The sequence below is a fragment of the Prionailurus bengalensis genome, chromosome E1, assembly GCF_016509475.1.
Source record: "Prionailurus bengalensis isolate Pbe53 chromosome E1, Fcat_Pben_1.1_paternal_pri, whole genome shotgun sequence".
NCBI lineage: Eukaryota > Metazoa > Chordata > Mammalia > Carnivora > Felidae > Prionailurus > Prionailurus bengalensis.
Genome location: NC_057347.1, coordinates 17,020,231 through 17,037,869, shown reverse-complemented (window position 1 = coordinate 17,037,869; position 17,639 = coordinate 17,020,231). Strand labels below are relative to the sequence as shown.

At 39.1% G+C, this 17,639-nt stretch overlaps 1 protein-coding gene across 5 annotated transcripts in view; it reads right to left on the bottom strand.

Moving 5' to 3' along the window:
• The window catches only part of SSH2 (slingshot protein phosphatase 2), a 248,661-nt gene that overhangs the window by 91,107 nt on the left and 139,915 nt on the right, over positions 1–17,639 (bottom strand). The window contains exon 1 of one of the 5 annotated variants that reach the window (XM_043585554.1): positions 15,566–15,924. The exons of 2 other annotated variants lie outside the window; for them this stretch is intronic. In XM_043585554.1, coding sequence (XP_043441489.1) covers positions 15,566–15,693 — 128 coding nt within the window. In that variant the 5' untranslated portion in view covers positions 15,694–15,924. Of the gene's footprint in view, positions 1–15,565; positions 15,925–17,639 lie in introns of those variants that run through there. 2 more of the 5 variants (XM_043585558.1, XM_043585555.1) reach the window with 2 other exon arrangements.

The following is a 17,639-nucleotide window of genomic DNA, read 5'->3' as shown; positions in this document are numbered from 1 at the left end:
TGTGCAGCTGCACAGGGTAGGAGCTCGCAGGGGCCCTGTACTTGGTTTAATGCTGTTGTCGCTGTCTTGAAATTCTCAGTTCTTTTTGAACAAGTGGTACCACATTTTCATTCTGCACTAGGCCCTGCAAATTATGTGGCTGGTCCTGCCCATAATCTTTCCACTAGAGGACAAGAATAATAGCTTAGTCTCAATGACTCTGTATACAGGAATCACTGCTAACTTAAAGGGCATTCACTAAAAAGGAGACCTTAAAACATGTTGGTGATCACGCATTTATAATACTTGAAGTATTTTGAAGTGAGCAAAATACTTCTTAGAAGCCAATTTAATTAAAAAGCATTAGCCCCAATTAGAAATACAAACGCCATATGCCTTTCCTATTTTTGTGCTCCATCACATCCTAATAATGAGCCAAAATGTGATGAGTAAATGGAATACCTGAATCTAATCAAATTGACTTTCCATTCTGAAATCCAACAAAAGACCCTATAATGTGGATTGTCTTTGGTTTTGATTTGATATCTGCTATCTCACAGTAAGCCAAGTAACATTACCACAGAAATCATCTCTGGAATGATATCCTTAACACAACCCAATTCAATGAAATCACACCCTTTAAATAATGTTTTGTTTATTTCTGCTCCTGCTGACTACAGACAGTTGGTGACTGTTTTTCCTTGACTGAAACGGAAAGGCTGAAGCTGATGAACTGAACATTTCCCAGGCTGCAATTCAGTTTTTGATGTCTGCAGGCCAAAAACATGCCTTTTCCTCTGAAATCCAGACTGAGCCTACACTAGTCCATTTTGACCTTTAGATTCCTTATCAGTCACCTTTGGTCTCTGACAGTGGTTGGACAGGCCAATCAACAGAGGTCCACTCTCCATGAACAAAGGCTGGTTATGTAAAAGAGGTGAGCTGTGGGCAGAGATACGATCTGAAGAGAAGGTGCTGAACTCATCCTCTGTGTTCCAGCAGCATGTCCAGGACTGCTGTCACTACAAAAAGTGAAACTTCACCCAAAAACATTTTCTCTGCTGGTGATTTAAACCCACACCTTCATTAAGGAAGCAGCTGGATTTCAGAGAGAGGCAGGCAACCACCAATACTGAAACCAGCATGCAACTGTGGTCTGTACTCTTAACATTCCTTTCTCTTTCCTTTTTTTTTTTTTCCCCCCTTAAGTCTGCCAGAGGACCCCTTGGTTACTATATATATACACATATAGATATGCCGGTGACATTTCAAGGTTAAGATTCTTTTTTTTTTTAAGTTTATTCATTTATTTTGAGAGAGAGAGAGAAGGCACAAATTGGGGAGGGGTGGAGGGGGAGACAGGGGGAGAGAGAGAGGGAGAGAGGGAGAGAGGGAGAGAGGGAGAGGGAGGGAGGGAGGGAGGGAGGGAGAGAGAGAGAGAGAGAGAGAGAGAGAATATGAATCACAAGCAGGCTTCACACCATCAGCACTGAGTTCAACGTGGGACCGGCACTCATGGACCCTGAGATCATGACCTGAGCTGAAGCCGGATGCTTCATTGACTGAAACACCCAGGCGCCCCATCAAGGTAAGATGCTTTAAAAGCTTTAGGAAATACACCTTTCTCCTTTCTCCATTACTCAATACTCATAGAGACTCTAAGATGAAAACTTTTATTCCAAGAATTTAGCAGTTTGTTCCCTAAAAACGTTAACCTCCTCAACTCTGAGAAATACATCCACTGCTTCCTATAGATAGAATCTGGAAATTCTAACTTCATCAGTTAGAACTGTTTACAAACTAATGTGTTTGATCATCTTTTTAAATTTCACTATCTTTAGAGTAAAATGGTACTACTGGAAATCTCAATGCTGTTTAACATTTCCTAAACAGAAAACAACGAAATGTTGCTCAAGGTCTGAATTAATTTGCTGCAGGATTCTAGGTAAGCTGGATTTCAGAGAAATCCATTTCTGGATTTCTCTGAAATCCAGCTGCTTCCTGTAAGTTTATCTTTGGGGTCTAAAATTCTCTAAGTCAAAAATGGTGATGATTTTAGAATAAAATGAAAAAGTGGGGAGCCAACTAAAATTCGCAAGCGCTACATATATACTCAACAACAGCTCAGGATAATTAGTTTATTTTGACCTCTGACCAACAATAATGTATTGATAATACATTATTATTTCATCTTCCTATTAGTTCTACTCAAATAGTTCACAAATTAAAGCATTTCCCCTTAGTGTTTAGGTATGAAATAGCTTCCTGATAGAAAAAGGCAAATGAAGATCAGTTTTTCTAGGTCTCTAAGTAGTTCAGATGAATTAATGAATAAAATTCTATTTATCTCAATTTCACTTATCATTTCAGGAGTGCTATGAAAATGAATTACCAAAACTGCTGGTGGCAGTGAGACTGGTATATTTCTGCTAAGCAAACTAGCAATCTATGAAAAGTCCTAGAAATAGGTATACACTTTGGTCTAGCGACCCCACAATTGACCTTTAGGATAGTTCTTTTATGCAAAGATTGCATAAGACACGTGCAAAGATTTAGGCACAAGGATATTCATTCAGTGAGGCTTTGTTTATAACTGAAAAAAACTGGACATAATCAAAATGTGCAACAATAGGACAGAATTTGAATCAGTTCTATGGAAAACAAACAACTCTGAACAAGGATATGAGAGAAATGAGTTTAAGGACAATGGCAGGATGTTCGCAATATGCTAAGTGAAAAAATCAGATTACAAAGCAGTAGATAGAGGACAATCCCATTTTTAAAAGTATATACATATATAGAAAAAGCCTGGATGATGTTAATAGTAAGATCTTTAGGAGATAAGAATGAGTGTAATGCTTTTTGTGGGGGAAAAGGAGTGCTTTAGTATTTTCTGTTTTTTATATAATAAATGTACATTATCTGCAAATATTAAAAAAAAAAAATAACTGGGGCACCTGGTGGGTATTTGACTTAGAAACTAAGGAGCTGACCATTGCTTATAGAACACTAAATAAGTTGAGCCATTAGTAGGCAACCAGGCCATTAAACTGGTAACCAAGCCAATAAGAACAAGGGCAAATAGTTATCAGCACACTCCACCCCTTATAGCTCACTCTACTGTAAATATTACAAGCGCTCTGTGCCATGGGAACCACCTTGCCTACCACATGATGCTGATGTAATAATATCCAAAGCTAAGCACCTGGAGGAAGCAGAGAAAGGTTTTGCTTTGAATTACTTGAATGCATTTTTCTTTTTCTTTTCTCTTCTCTCTCTCCCCCCTTTTTAAACCATAAAGCTTCCACTAGCAGATAGTGTAATGATTTCTATTCTTATGCTGCCTGTGGGGATTTCACATTATGCTCCCAGCCACCGGTACTGATTCATTAACAGCCTTGTAAAATTGGCAGCCTTCCTAAATAAGCTATGTAAAGTCTGCAAATGTTACTGAGCTGTGTACTCAGTGGGTACTCAATAAAACTTGATAAATTCTGCCCATGATAGATCCAAAATATGCTCATAGCAATATCCCAAAGAAAATCATCAGTCTATACAAAAGCCTTTCTGGATTCTTCTGCTAACCACAAATCATTAACAGCAGTCCTTCACTGAAAAGTAACTATTGTAATATGGTGACAACATCCACCACATTCATCTTCCTTTTCTCTCACCACTCAAGTATCCTTTACCTCTGTTTATACAAATCAAGACATTTAAGACAGCAAGAAATAAAGGTCAGAGCCCCAGCTCAAATCCTACTGTAATGCCTTTGCTAACTGGCTCATTTACGATACCTTTCTGTCCTCTGAATACTTAACATTTGTACCATTCATCTGACACTTAGCACCTGTTAAATTGTTTTCTTAGTTATCCTTTTATTGACCAGTTCCTATATCTTCAACAGACTGAGCATCCTGATTGCAGAAGAACCATGTCTTGTGTTTCTTTGTATCTCCCACCCTTTGCCCAGAATAGGTGCAATTATTACAATGATGCAAATGATAGGATTTTACCATCAGGCAGGCTCACCACTCTGTATTCTAATTCTTACTCTTATATTTCAGCTTATGTCAAAAGAGCAAAAATATTAGCTACCATTTACTGAGTGCTTACTATTAGTAGTACTTCACACATATCACATTTAATCCAAATAGGTATTACAAGCTCCATTTTATTAATAAGGAAAATAAGGCTTACAGTGGTTATATAATACATTCAAGGTCACACAGCTCATAGGTGATGAAACTCTGAATGGGACTCTTACTATTAGCAACAAGAACAAATGGCAAGTAAAATCCTGAACATGTGACCAAGAGACCTTTTGAGACTTTTTAAAGAGAATATTTAAGGAATGGGATACTTTAAGAATTGACTGTGAGGGATGCCTGGGGTGGTTCAGTTGGTTAAGTGTCCAACTGAGGCTCAGGTCATGATCTCGCAGTTCGTGGGCTTGAGCCCTGCATCAGGCTCTGTGCTGACAGCTGGAGCCTGCTTCAGATTCTGTGTCTCCCTCACTCTCTGCCCTTCCCCTGCTCACGCTCTTGTCTCTCTTTCTCAAAAATAAACATTAAAAAAAAAAGAATGAAATTTTATTGGGGATGGATAAACATCACAGAGGTGGGATGTCAAAGAAGTTCAGTTTCACATACTGTTTGTCCTATTCCATTCATCTCCTAGGAACAGAAATATACACTGAGAATTTATATTCTCCACAGATGCTGCAACTTTTCAAACTAAAGCGCTCCACAATAGAAAATAAAAAATTAATAATAATAGAAATTAAAATATTTTTGGTGTTGTGGGAAGTTGGTATATCAACCTTAGGAGACACATTGTACAGGTGACCAGTGTGAACAGTATGGGTCTGAACTGCCTAAGTCCACTTATGTGCAGATTTTTTCCGCAAATATATTGGAAGGTATTTCAGAAAGCTGCAGCAACTTGAAAAAATTCACAGATGAACCATGCAGCACAGGAAAAGTCAGAAGTTATTATAAGAATATAGTATATAATACATATGACATACAAAATATATATTAATTGGCTGTTTATTTTATTAGTAAGGTTTCTAGTCAACAGCAGACTGTTAGTAGTTAAATTCCGGGGGAGTTAAGTTATACACAGATTTTTCTATGAACAAGAGGGTCAATGCCCCAAACTCCTGCTTCAAAAAGGTCAACTGTAATTCTAAGTCTTCTACATTTAAAAACTAAACTGTTATAACAAAACAAAACAAACAAACAAACAAAACCAAAAAACAACCCTAACACTCTAAAATACACTAACCCAGAGGTTTCTCTTAATTTGAAAGTAATTCGAGCCACTGGATTCTGTTGCTTTAACAGACATAACTAATGCCCAATCCCTCAGGTTACTAAAATAAGGATCACAATCCTCTAGAAACAGATTAATGCAGAAAACAAGAGTTGCTCAATTTGCACAAACCTGCAAAAAATGAAGTGGGCCCATATTTGCCCTTTGGTGTGTAACACTAGCAATCTATTTATAAATAATTTGCTACATCCTTTCCAAATCACAGGAACACCCAGAAGTCCTTGATGTTCTTAGCACATTTCTTCAGGTTAAACCTAATTACATTACTGGCAGCAACATCCTGCACCATTCAACAAAGCAAAGTTAATTTTAACCCTGTCTTAAAGTAGTTAGGATACCAATTTTTTTTTCTTTCACCTTAGAAATTCAGAAACATTATGGGATAGCATCTACACCACTACTCTTTAGCACCAAGGCAGAGGACTCACAGTTACTGGAAAGACCCAAGAAGAGATGTGAGCAACATGATACATAGAAGTTTGGACCCTTCTATTACTCTGAGGTCCAACAGCTCTTGGAAACAGAGAATGACAACATCCTTAATTATTTAGCTTTGGGCAGTGGTTTCTCAGTGTTAGTCAAAAGGAATTGCTCAATTTCAGGAGTGATTACACATAAGCACACAAACAAAAAGCAGTAATTTAGGGGAAAAAATCCACTCTAGATTTATCAAAAAGAAATTTTGACTTGAATGTATTACAACCTCACCATTCCTGTTCATCTTCATTGTGCAGATTTACTCTTTAGTTAACCTGCTTAAGTAAGCGTGGTTCCAGTAAAACCAAAGTTGAGAGCTCTCTTTGTTTTTTTTCCTCCTTGGTTCCTAGCCAATTACTGCTCTGACTTCAAACACACACAAGTGTGGATAAAGTCACATAAAATTATCACCACCAACGAAAACATAAATGTACCTTTATACTGTGACAGCAGATCATTAACCTTTCCTTCATATTTGAAGGCCAGAACACCTAGAAGATTCACTAGATGTAAATTTACTTGATCATCTTTTAAAGGCATTACACTTTTTAAAAATTTTTATTTTTTGTTTGTTTTTATATTAGAGAGTGAGTGGGGGACAGGGTACAGAGAGTGAGAGAAGGAGAATCCTAAGCAGGCTCCACGCTCAGCAAAGAGCCTGATGTTGGGCTTGATCCCACAACCCTGGGATCATGAACTGAGCCAAAATCAAGAGCCAGACGCTCAACTGACTTGAGCTACACAGATGCCCCAAACAATCCGCTTTTTGAGGCTATCTTCTCTGCATAAGAATCTGATAACTACAAAAAACAGTCGGTAGTAATTTAAAATCAAAGAAAAAGAAACATCCTATGCTTCTTTTAACTATATTAGTTTCTTTACCCACCAAAGAGAGAAAAAAAAGACCTTAAATTGCAAATAAATGCCTGGTTTCAATCCATTATCAATAATCAATTATTCTAATTATGTTTGTCCATTTCTGTAAAATACATGATTTAGATTTAAAAAATATCACGGAGGAGCACCTGGATGGCTCAGTCGGTTTAACATAATTGGCCAACTGTAAGTTGCCAACTTTAAGTGGCCAACTTTAGCTCAGGTTGTGATCTCATGGTTTGTGAGTTTGAGCCCCACATTGGGCTGTCTGCTCTCTGCACAAAGCCCACCTTGGACCCTCTGTCCCCCCATCTCTCTGCCCATCCCCACTCATGTTCTCTCTCAAAAATAAATAAAACATTACAAAAAAATAAAATAATAAAAAACATCATGGATGAGGGGTGCCTGGATGGCTCAGTCTGTTAAGCGACTGACTCTTGATTTCGGCTCAGGTCATGATCTCAGGGTTTGTGAGTTCGAGCCCTGCATTGGGCTCTGCTTTGACAGTGTGGAGCCTGCGAAGGATTCATTCATTCATTCATTCTCTCTCTCTCTCTCAAAATAAATAAACTTAAAAAAATATCATGGATGATAACTATACTTATGCAATGAGAACAAAGAAATTTAAAAACTTGAAAGGCAAAAAAAAAATTCATAAAATTATAACAGAGAGTAGGACTTCTTGGTTCCAGGCTTGTCAAATACAGGTAATTTTTGCTAAAGAACGGTTTCAGAGCTAGAAAAAGATGGAAGGTTACACCTAAATTATTCTACAAATCAGACATAAGATGGACAAAGACTGTATCAAAGATTCAACAAATACTCAAAAGCAAAAATCGTAAACAATAGTAAACCAAATCCAGCAATCTCTTAATAATGCAAATAGCATGTAAGGATGATTTAACTTAGTAACTCAATATAAGTTGCTGCACTACTGGCAAATGGGGGGAAATATTATCATTCCAATAGATGTCCAAAAATCACTTAAAAAAATTCAATAACTATACCTAAAAATCTTTGATTGGATATACAGCTGACCCTTGAACAATGTGGGGGTCAGGAGAACTGAGCCCCCATGCATTTGAAAATCTGCAAATAACTTCTGGCTCTCTGAAAACTTAATGTCTACTGTTGACTAGAAGCCTTACCAGTAGCATAAATAATCAATAATACATATTTTGTATACATATTCGATAGTGTGTTCTTACAATAAAGTAATCTAGACAAAAGAATGTATTAAGAAAATCATAAGAAAATATATTTATAGTACTGATTATAAAAAAATCCATGTATAAGTGGACGTACAAAGATAAAATCCATAAAGTTCAATCCTCAACTTGAGAAATGGCCTATGCCAGAACCTACAGCACACAATACATCTGCTAACAAAACATAAGAAACATTCCTTTCACAGTGGAAAACAAGATAAAACCATTAGCACTGCTATTATTTAACATTCCACTAAAGCCCTAGCCAAAGCAATGTTTCAAATAAAACTCATTTACAGATGATATAATGATGCATGGAGAAAAGGAAAGAAAATCAACTTAAAAATCTATTGGATATTAGGACCAAGCAAGAGTTCAGCAAGGTGGTCTGATATAAAAGCAAATATAGAAATTTTTACTACCCAGTTACAGTGACTAATTAGAAAATGTCATGGGAGAGAGCTCAAGAAATACATTAAAACAAGAGCAACAAAAACTTTAAGAAACACCCATGAATATACCTAATAAGAAATGTGTAACTACTATATGAGGAAAAGTAAAATTTAAATGAAAAGCATTTAAAATATAGTAAACACACACACCACATTACTCACTGGAAAGGCTCATTTCATAAAGCTGTTAATTCTCTCCAAAACCAGTTCAGTGCAATTTCAGTCAAAATCCAAATAGGATTTTTTGTTTATTTATTTGGGGGAGAGAGAAAGAGTCCCCCCAGTGTATGCAAATGAGCAGGGGAGAGGGAGAGAGAGACTCCCAAGTAGGCTCCAATAGGGGAGAGCCCCATGCAAGGCTTCATCTCAGTAACTGTGAGATCATGACCTGAGCTGAAATCATCAAGATACTTAACCAACTGAGCCACCCAGGAGCCCCCTTAACAGGATTTTTTTTTTTAAAATTTTTTTTTCAACGTTTATTTATTTTTGGGACAGAGAGAGACAGAGCATGAACGGGGGAGGGGCAGAGAGAGAGGGAGACACAGAATCGGAAACAGGCTCCAGGCTCCGAGCCATCCACCCAGAGCCTGACGCCGGGCTCGAACTCACGGACCGCGAGATCGTGACCTGGCTGAAGTCGGACGCTTAACCGACTGCGCCACCCAGGCGCCCCAACAGGATTTTTTTTTAAGTGGAAATTGACAAGGTGTTTCTAAGCCATTTGGAAATAAAATAAGAATAGCTGATACATTAAAACATAATAACGAGGCAAGCCTTGCCATACAAGATATCAAAATACCCACTAAATTCCTATAGTAAGTACACAATGTGGTATTGGTGTATGAATAGAAAAACTATCAACAGGACTTAATTGTACAGAATCAACTCCAAATATCTATTAGAATTTAATATACAATAACTGTAGTGTTTCAAATCAGCAAAGTGAGAATGGACTAAATAAATGATACTGGGATAAATGACTATCCATTTGAAAAAAAGGTAAAGCCAACACCCCTATCTCACATTATAAATTCCAGATATTTTAAAGAGTGAAATACTTAAAAAGTATGGACTTATTAGAAAAAACATAAAAGAATACTTTTATAATCCTGAAAGTGGGTGGGAAGGGTTTTTTAAACAAGATACAAAACTCTGAAATCCTAAGAGAAAATATCAGATTTTATTAAATAAATATTAAAAACTTTTAGGAGCACTTGGCTGGCTCTTTTAGAGCATGCAGCTCTTTTTTTAATTGTATTTTTGAGAGAGAGGGAGAGAGAAGAGAGAGAGGGAGAGAGAGGGAGGGAGAGAACGAACGAACAAGCCAGGGGAGGGGCAGAGAGAAAGAGATGGAATCTGAAGCAGGCTCTAGGTTATGAGCTGCCAACGCAGAGCCCCGTGCCTTGCTCGAAATCACAACCCATGAGATCTTGACCTGAGCAGAAGTCAGATGCTTAACTGACTAAGCCACCCAGGTTCCCCTGAGCATGCAACTCTTGATCTCAGGGTCACAAGTTCAAGCCCCCACTTGGGTGTGGAGATTACTTAAAAATAAAATCTTAAGAAAAAAAATCAAAAACTTTCATTTTTTAAGTTTTTAATGTTTTTATTTTATTTTTGAGAGAGAGACAAGAGTGCAAACAGGGGAGGGGCAGAGAGAGAGGGAGACACAGAATCCGAAGCAGGCTCCAGGCTCTGAGCTGTCGGATCAGAGCCTGACATGGGGTTAGAACCCACAGACCGTGAAATCATGACCTGAGCCAAAGTTGGACGCTTAACCGACTGAGCCACCCAGGCGCCCCTAAAAACTTTTATAACAAGATGAAAAATTAAAAGACACATAATAAACTGGTAGAAAGGGTTTTGGGTTCTTTTTTTTTTTTTTTTGGCTACATATTAAGATCATGTAGAGTACATCAAAAAGAAACAAATACCAAAAGAAAAATAGTCATAAGTACAAACATGCCAATTACAGAAGAAAAGTGAAAAAGACCAATAAAAAAATATAAAAGGATACTTAAACCTCTATAGTAATAAAGGAATTGCGAATAGAGAAATATTTAAGAGCAGGCCCTGGAGTCTGAATGCCTATGTTTGCACCCTGGCTATATAATATTATACAAGTAACTCAACATCTCTGTGCCTCTCATCTGTAACTGAGGAGAATATCTAACTCATAAGAAAAAAGAAAGATAATATGAATAGTATTCAAAATAATGCCTAGTACATAGTAAGCGTTCAATAACGTGCTATTTAATGTTATTATTAGTATTACCAGGATTGGTGAAGGTCTATTCCTACAGCTGGTAAAAGCAAATTAGCAAAGCCTTTTTTGAAGGCAATTTGGCAGTATGTATCACATTTTTAACATATACATACCATTAGACCCAGAAATTCCACTGCTACAGATTTATCTGAAGAAATGTTTCCATATGTATACAAAGATAGCAGTCCAGTACAGCAGTGTAGGAGCTCTGTGTTTTGAGACAGGAAATGCTGGTTCTAGTTTCAGTTCTGCCAATAACAAATCATGTAACTGCTATGCAAAAATCACTGCACCATTTCAATTTTTTTTTTTAGTTTATTACTTCATAAAATGTGGATGAGGACTTGCTCAATCTGCCTCAGAGGAATAACCTTAAGGATGTTGTTGCCAAGTGCAGCCCCTGGACCAGCATCATCTAGGAACTTGTTAGAGATACAAAACACCTTTCAGTTTCACAAAAAGTTACATTTTGGATAATTATCTGGATATGCTCTCCTGTTGTTAAATTTGAGCTTTAGAAAGCATCCATGTATAGCTTCGAAATCAAACTCATATATGAAATCAAATACTAAATACAAGTATTTTAGGTCAAGGATAAAAAGCTCAAGGTAACCCATTTCACAATCAAGCAATGTTTCAAGCACTTAAGTTCCAAGATTTCTGATCAGAGGTTTTCATAATGGGAATACTGTTTTAATGGTAGCCTCTGTCAGCATTTTGTCTAATAATTCTTGATCTTTTTCTGATCTTTTTTGGTAGGCACAAAAATAGCCACCTATTTGATACATTGTTTGGCATATACCAATAATGCTAGAAGACCCCTTGCTTAGTGGCCACCTCTCAGGGATTGAATGTTGGCTCTCGAAACATAACATAGGCTCCCATATTTTTCAGAAATTCTAATTTCTCTTTTATTAAAAAAGTATGTATAGACTCTTAAAGGGCATGTAACTTCTCATGATTATTTGAGAAGTCTGATTTAAGACTCCTGAAATTTGATCCTATGATGCTCTGGGTTGCTCACATATTTTTTTCTAGTAGGATTAAAGCTTATGGCAGGGACTATTCTTAGTTTCTGGAGTGAATTTAATCACTTCTTAATGTTCTTCATTGATACTTCAAAATTAACCCCCTATTTGGTGAGTTTTATGCAATGACAAAGGGAGACCATAATCTAATAATGATGATATAATTTCCAGTAAAATACAGTAATACCCTAGTTATTCTCTAATTTCATCTATATATAACAGTTGAAACTCAAGAAATTAGTATGAACCTGTGAAATCACCAAAAAGGTATCTAAACACCATACTCCAAAGGTCATGAACTTTCTCCATTGGAGAGCCCCAAGGATCTCAGTCTGTTATGCTAGCCTTTTTCCTCTGACACAATTCTCATAGCATTTGTTACTTGGTTTCTAAACCCACAGCAAATCCCAGGCAGCAAATAAGAACAGAATAAAAATTCATGAGTGGGTTCTCAGCAGTGACAAGAGAATTATCTGGCTAAGAGTACACTTGTGTCAAGGTATCCCCTTCCCCAAACATACACTTCAAATTTTTTTTTGAGTCAGTCTCCACTTATGATCCTAAATCTTAATCTTTTAGTTACTCCCACTAGTCGCTATTTATATATCTGGCACCACCAGGGAAATGCTCACACCAATTCAGCTTTACATTATCAAGCCTTAGAAATAATACTTCCCTTTAGGAAAGAGATTAACTTTTTATAAGATCACATTAGAGAATCTAATTTTAAAAATATATTTATCTACACAACATTTTCATATGACCTTAAGGAGTTCACTTTTTTTAAGTCTATTTATTTATTTTGAGAGAGACAGCACAAGTGGGGAGGAGAGAGGGAGGGAGGGAGGGAGAGAGAGGGGGAGAGAGAGGGGGAGAGGGGGAGGGAGGGAAGGAGGGGGAGAGAGAAAGAGAGAGAAAGAGAGAGAAAGAGAGAAAGAGAGAGAGAGAGAGAGAGAGAGAGAGAGAATATCCCAAGCAGGCTTCGTGCCACCAGCGCAGAGCCCTACGCAGGACTCAAACTCACCAAACCATGAGATAATGACCTGAGCAGAAACCAAGATCCAGACACTCAACCAACTGAGCCACCCAGGTGGCCCTAGGAGTTCAGTGACCTTCTAAAGCCAATCCATAAAACTCTAGGTGACCATGGATCCCAAATTAAGACCTTCTACATTACATGCCAAAAATGTGTGTTTCAACAGAATTTTTGGTATTATTTTTATCAGAATGACCTCTAAAGATTCTTAAATAATGATGAACTGGGGAACACTATAAATCCAAAATAAAAATGATGGCTGGTGTAATTCTAATGAATATACTTTAGATGAAGTGAATTTGGATATTACATCTCTTATAAGAAAAAAGGGTAGCAAAAGACAAAAATCAAAGAGATATTCTGCAAATTCTTTAAAAGACTGTCTACGTTAGCAGCAAATCTTAGTGTAGCAAATACATTTTTTTACTGCTAAGTTGAAGATGTCAGCAGTTAAAGACAATTCGTAAGATTAAGTCTCAAAAGTGACCTTGCAACTCCTCAGAATATAATTTTTATAGTGGTTGAAAGCACCAGTCTAGGAAACGGCTCTGGATTCTAATGACAGTTTTATCATTTACTAGCTACATGGCCTTGAGCAATTAACATCTCTGAGTCTCAGTTTCATTGTCTGTAAATAGAACAAATTGGTTCATAGAGTTGCTGTTATGATTATATGAGACAATACACGTTAAACTGTTAGCACGGTGACAAGAGGTCAACAAATGGCAGGCATTAGTTATTAATTTCAATTAACTCATTTTTAATGTAGGTATTTATGGTTTGCAAAGTGTTACTGGCACATATGATCTCTTTTGATCCAACCTGGGGGTAGGAGCCTCATTTTACAGTGGAAGAAACTGAAGTCAAATGATCTACTCAAAGGCAATAATAAGTAGGAAAAGAAATCTGGGCTTAATTTGATTATACTAGGAACTAAAATGCAAAAGCTGAGAAGCTCTGCCTTTTAATGTTTTTTAAAAGTGTAGTTCAATATACGTAAAATTTGCCATTTCAACCATGTTCAGTGGCATTAAATACATTCACATTGTTGCGTAATCATCATTCATCCCTAGAACTTTTTCTTCTTTAAAAAAAATTTTTTTTAATGTTTATTTATTTATGAGACAGAGAGAGACAGAGCATGAGTGGGGGAGGGTCAGAGAGAGAGGGAGACACAGAATCTAAGCAGGTTCCAGGCTCTCTGAGCGGTCAGCACAGAGCCCAACGCGGGGCTCGAACTCACAGACCGTGAGATCATGACCTGAGCCGAAGTCGGATGCTCCACCGACTGAGCCACCCTAGTGCCCCTTTTTCTTCTTTTTAAATGAAATTCTATCAAACACAAACTCTCCATTCCCCCTCCCCCAAACTCCTGGGGATTTCTTTAGGTGCCTCAAGTGGAATCATGTGGTATTTGTCCTTTGTCATTGGCTTATTTCATTTAGAATAATGTCTTCAAAATTCATTCTTGTTGCAGCATTTGTCAGAATTTCCTTCTTTTTTAAGGTTGAATAATACTCAGTTGTACTGCATGCCACATTTTGTTTTATCCATTTATCTACTGACGGACATGTGGGTTGCTCCCCATGTTGTTTTGTTTTTTCAAAATATTGTCAACACTATTGATATTGGTTATCCAGTTTCTGATTATTCCCTCCTTTCCTTCTCTTTTATTCCATTTCTTTTTTTTAAGAAAAAAAATGCAAGTAAGTGGCTTATTTAATTCTGTAGAGTTGATATACACACCACTAAAACCACTTTATTTTGTGGCTATTTTTTGTAGGAGCTCCACCATGAATCAACACAAAGAAAAAACCTGAAACTCAAATGAGCTTAATTTGATTTGGTAGGAGAGCAAACCATCAATTAAAAAATAAATTATGTGTAACATTATAAATCACTTCACATGCTATTTTAGGACTGTTAATAAGAGATAGTGGAAAGTTTCTGTTGTTGGACATTAAAAAAAGTTTTTCAGGGTTGACCTGGGAGGGAGAAAGAAACATTCCCTAAGTATCCAAAAGTCTGGAAAAACCTCAGTAGCTGACTCTCCTGAAGCCACTCCGGAGTGAGTGCTAACACACTACGAAGACCAAACTGCTGCTACACAAAGTAACCCTCGCCTTAACTGTGAGGCGAGATTAACCACAAGCTTCGGCACACAGTTCTCAGAAATAGCTCAACCACAATGGAAGGGAAGGACGACAACTCTAGAGACTTCAAAAAAAACAGCGACGATTTAAGATGCGTTGAATCCTGTACTTTCGTGAATGAAGGTGTGCATGCAGGCTTGGATTTTGAGTACGTACTGGTACAAGGGGGAGATTAAAGGAAAAACAGCCAAATTACCGAAATCCAATTTTCTTAAATAATTCCAGACTACATACAGCCAGCGGGAGCGAAGAATGGACAGCCTTCTTTTGTGTGAACGGCTTTCGAAAAGAAACCTATAGTCACACGCAAATTTATTTGAAACAGCAACCCCAAAACAACAAACACGGGAGCTTGATCTCCAGCAGGACCCGCGAGGGAGTGCAAGCGTTTCCGGGCGACGGTTCAGAAGCTACAGACCGCCCTTCACCCAGAGCCTCCCGGCTCGGCTGTCACTCGGTCACCATAGACAGCTTCCAAGGGAGGACTGCACTTTCAGCTTCCCTCAAAGTTTACCAGAAATTCTCGCAAAGGGTTCTTTAATCCGCCCAACCCCCAGGGACACTTTCTGCCTCCAAGAACTGCTCCACAGCTTCACCCCACTATATCCCCGGACACTTCGAGACCTCCAAGCACGCAGGGCGCGATTTCGCCCTCGCTTGCTTGCTCCCCAGGATGCTGGGGAAAGCGGCTCCGGAAAAGCAAACTTTCCGAGCTTTCGCGGAGGGCGGGAGGGCGCGCCGCGAACTCACAGCTGGTTGATGGCGTTCTGAGAGATGACCGCGTTGGCGGAGAAGTAAGGGATCATGTCGGGGCTACCGAGGTTGCAGGTGCAGGCGGGAGACGCCTTCCTCTCGCGGGCCAACGTGCTCAGGGTCATGAGGCCAGCTCAAGGCGCACAGCTCCGCATCCTGGCCCCTCCCGGCTCGGGCACGAGGCGATCGCGTAGGGCTCCGCGGGGCCAGAGGCGCGGGCAGCTCGGGATCCCCGCGTCCAAACTGGGCCCGCCGGGTCGCGCGGAGGCAGTCGCCGCAGCCCTAGGGCTCGGCTGTGGAGTCCCGGCGGCCGGGCGCCACCAACATCCCACCCCAACCCGCGTCCGGGGCGGGGCGCTGCGGCGGGGCGGGCCGAGCCGAGCGGGCGGGGAGAGTCCTAAGAGCAGAGAGGGTCGGCCCTTTCGGGCGCTCCGCCCCTGAGCTCGTGGCACCCACCGGATCACGCTGCGTGCCTCTCGGCGGGCGAGCGAGCGAGGGTCGGCACGAAGACGTCGCGGCTCGTGTGAAGGAGTGAAGCGAGCCTGGGGTGAGCAAGAAAGGCTCGCGTTTCTTGGGAATGTTTCCACAGAAAGGTCCTGCTTATCTTGAACGGCTCTATACATTGAACCTCAAATCCCATTTTTCAAATGATCTTAAAACTTTAATAAAAGGTCGTACATTAACAAATGTAACGAATACTTACCAGCGGTTTTCTAGGTGTTAAGGGCTAGGGAAATTCGGTAATAAACTAAATTTTTTTTTAAAGCAAAACATCTGAAGTTATAATGGGGAAAAAACCTATTTACATTGTCGATTACATCTGCTAACCCTTGTAAATAAATTTATAAAAGGCTTTCCTAACCATCCTCCAAACCAAGGACTCATAGCGTTAGCTGCACATACGAATCACCTGTGGGGATTTTAAACACTCCAATCCCTGGCTACACCACAGACCAATCAAATCAGAGTCTCCTGAAGTTGGGATCCTAAACATCAATATTTTTTCAAAGCTCCCCGGGTGATTCCAATACGCAGCTGTGGTAGATAGCTATTGTGCCAGATGATCTAGGAGAGGGAGACAGGCTAGAGAATATAACCTTACTTTACAGATGTGGAAATAAATATAAAGGGTCTAGCCAGATAACCTCATTTGTAAGTGACATCACTTAGATAGGAACCCTAGTTTTATGACTTCTGATCTAGGTTGGGCTTTTCCCACCAACCCTATATACCCTGATGCCTTCATGAGTTTAATCCTTTATCAATGTTGCTAACAACTCACTGAGCAATGCCTTTCACCTGACCAGGAACCAACTCGCTGAAAATCTCTTTTCTCTCCTGCATGCTATATAGTGGTTTACAAAAGGGGCTGACCTGGTGTGGGCACTCAGTAAAGTTAGCTCCCTCACCTCTTCCCCTTCCAGTCTCATCAGAACAAATATTTTCAGGTATGAGCATTTTATGCTTTTTGAATACTTGACTAAACTATATATCAATGGAACTGTCAGGAGTTCTAGAGCTGGAAATTAATAATTTTAAAAAATGATTTCACTATTCTATTGCCAGACAAAAGAGACAAATGAGGAAGAAGTCACTTTAAAGACTCAACATATGCTAGAATCAAGAAGAAATATGTCTTTAATTTTTATTTTTTAATGTTTATTTTAGAGAGAGAGACAGAGCAAGCAGGGAGGGCAGAGAGAGGGAGACAGAATCAGAAGCAGGCTCCAGGCTCTGAGCTGTCAGGACAGAGCCCAACTTGGAGCTCGAATCCATGAACCAAGAGATCATGACCTGAGCTGATGTTGGTCACTTAACCTGAGCCACTCAGGTGCCCCTTAATTTTTTTTTAATGTTTACTTATTTTTGAGAGAGAGAGAGAGAGAGAGAGAGAACGAGCGGTGGAGGGGCAGAGAGAGATGGAAACACAGAATCCAAAGCAGGCTCTAGGCTCTAAGCTGTCAGCACAGAGAGCAACGTGGGGCTGGAACTCAAGAACTGTGAGGCACCCCAAAATGTGTCTTTGTTTTATATATACAATTTTTCAGATCTCTTTTTCTATTGGGAGGTT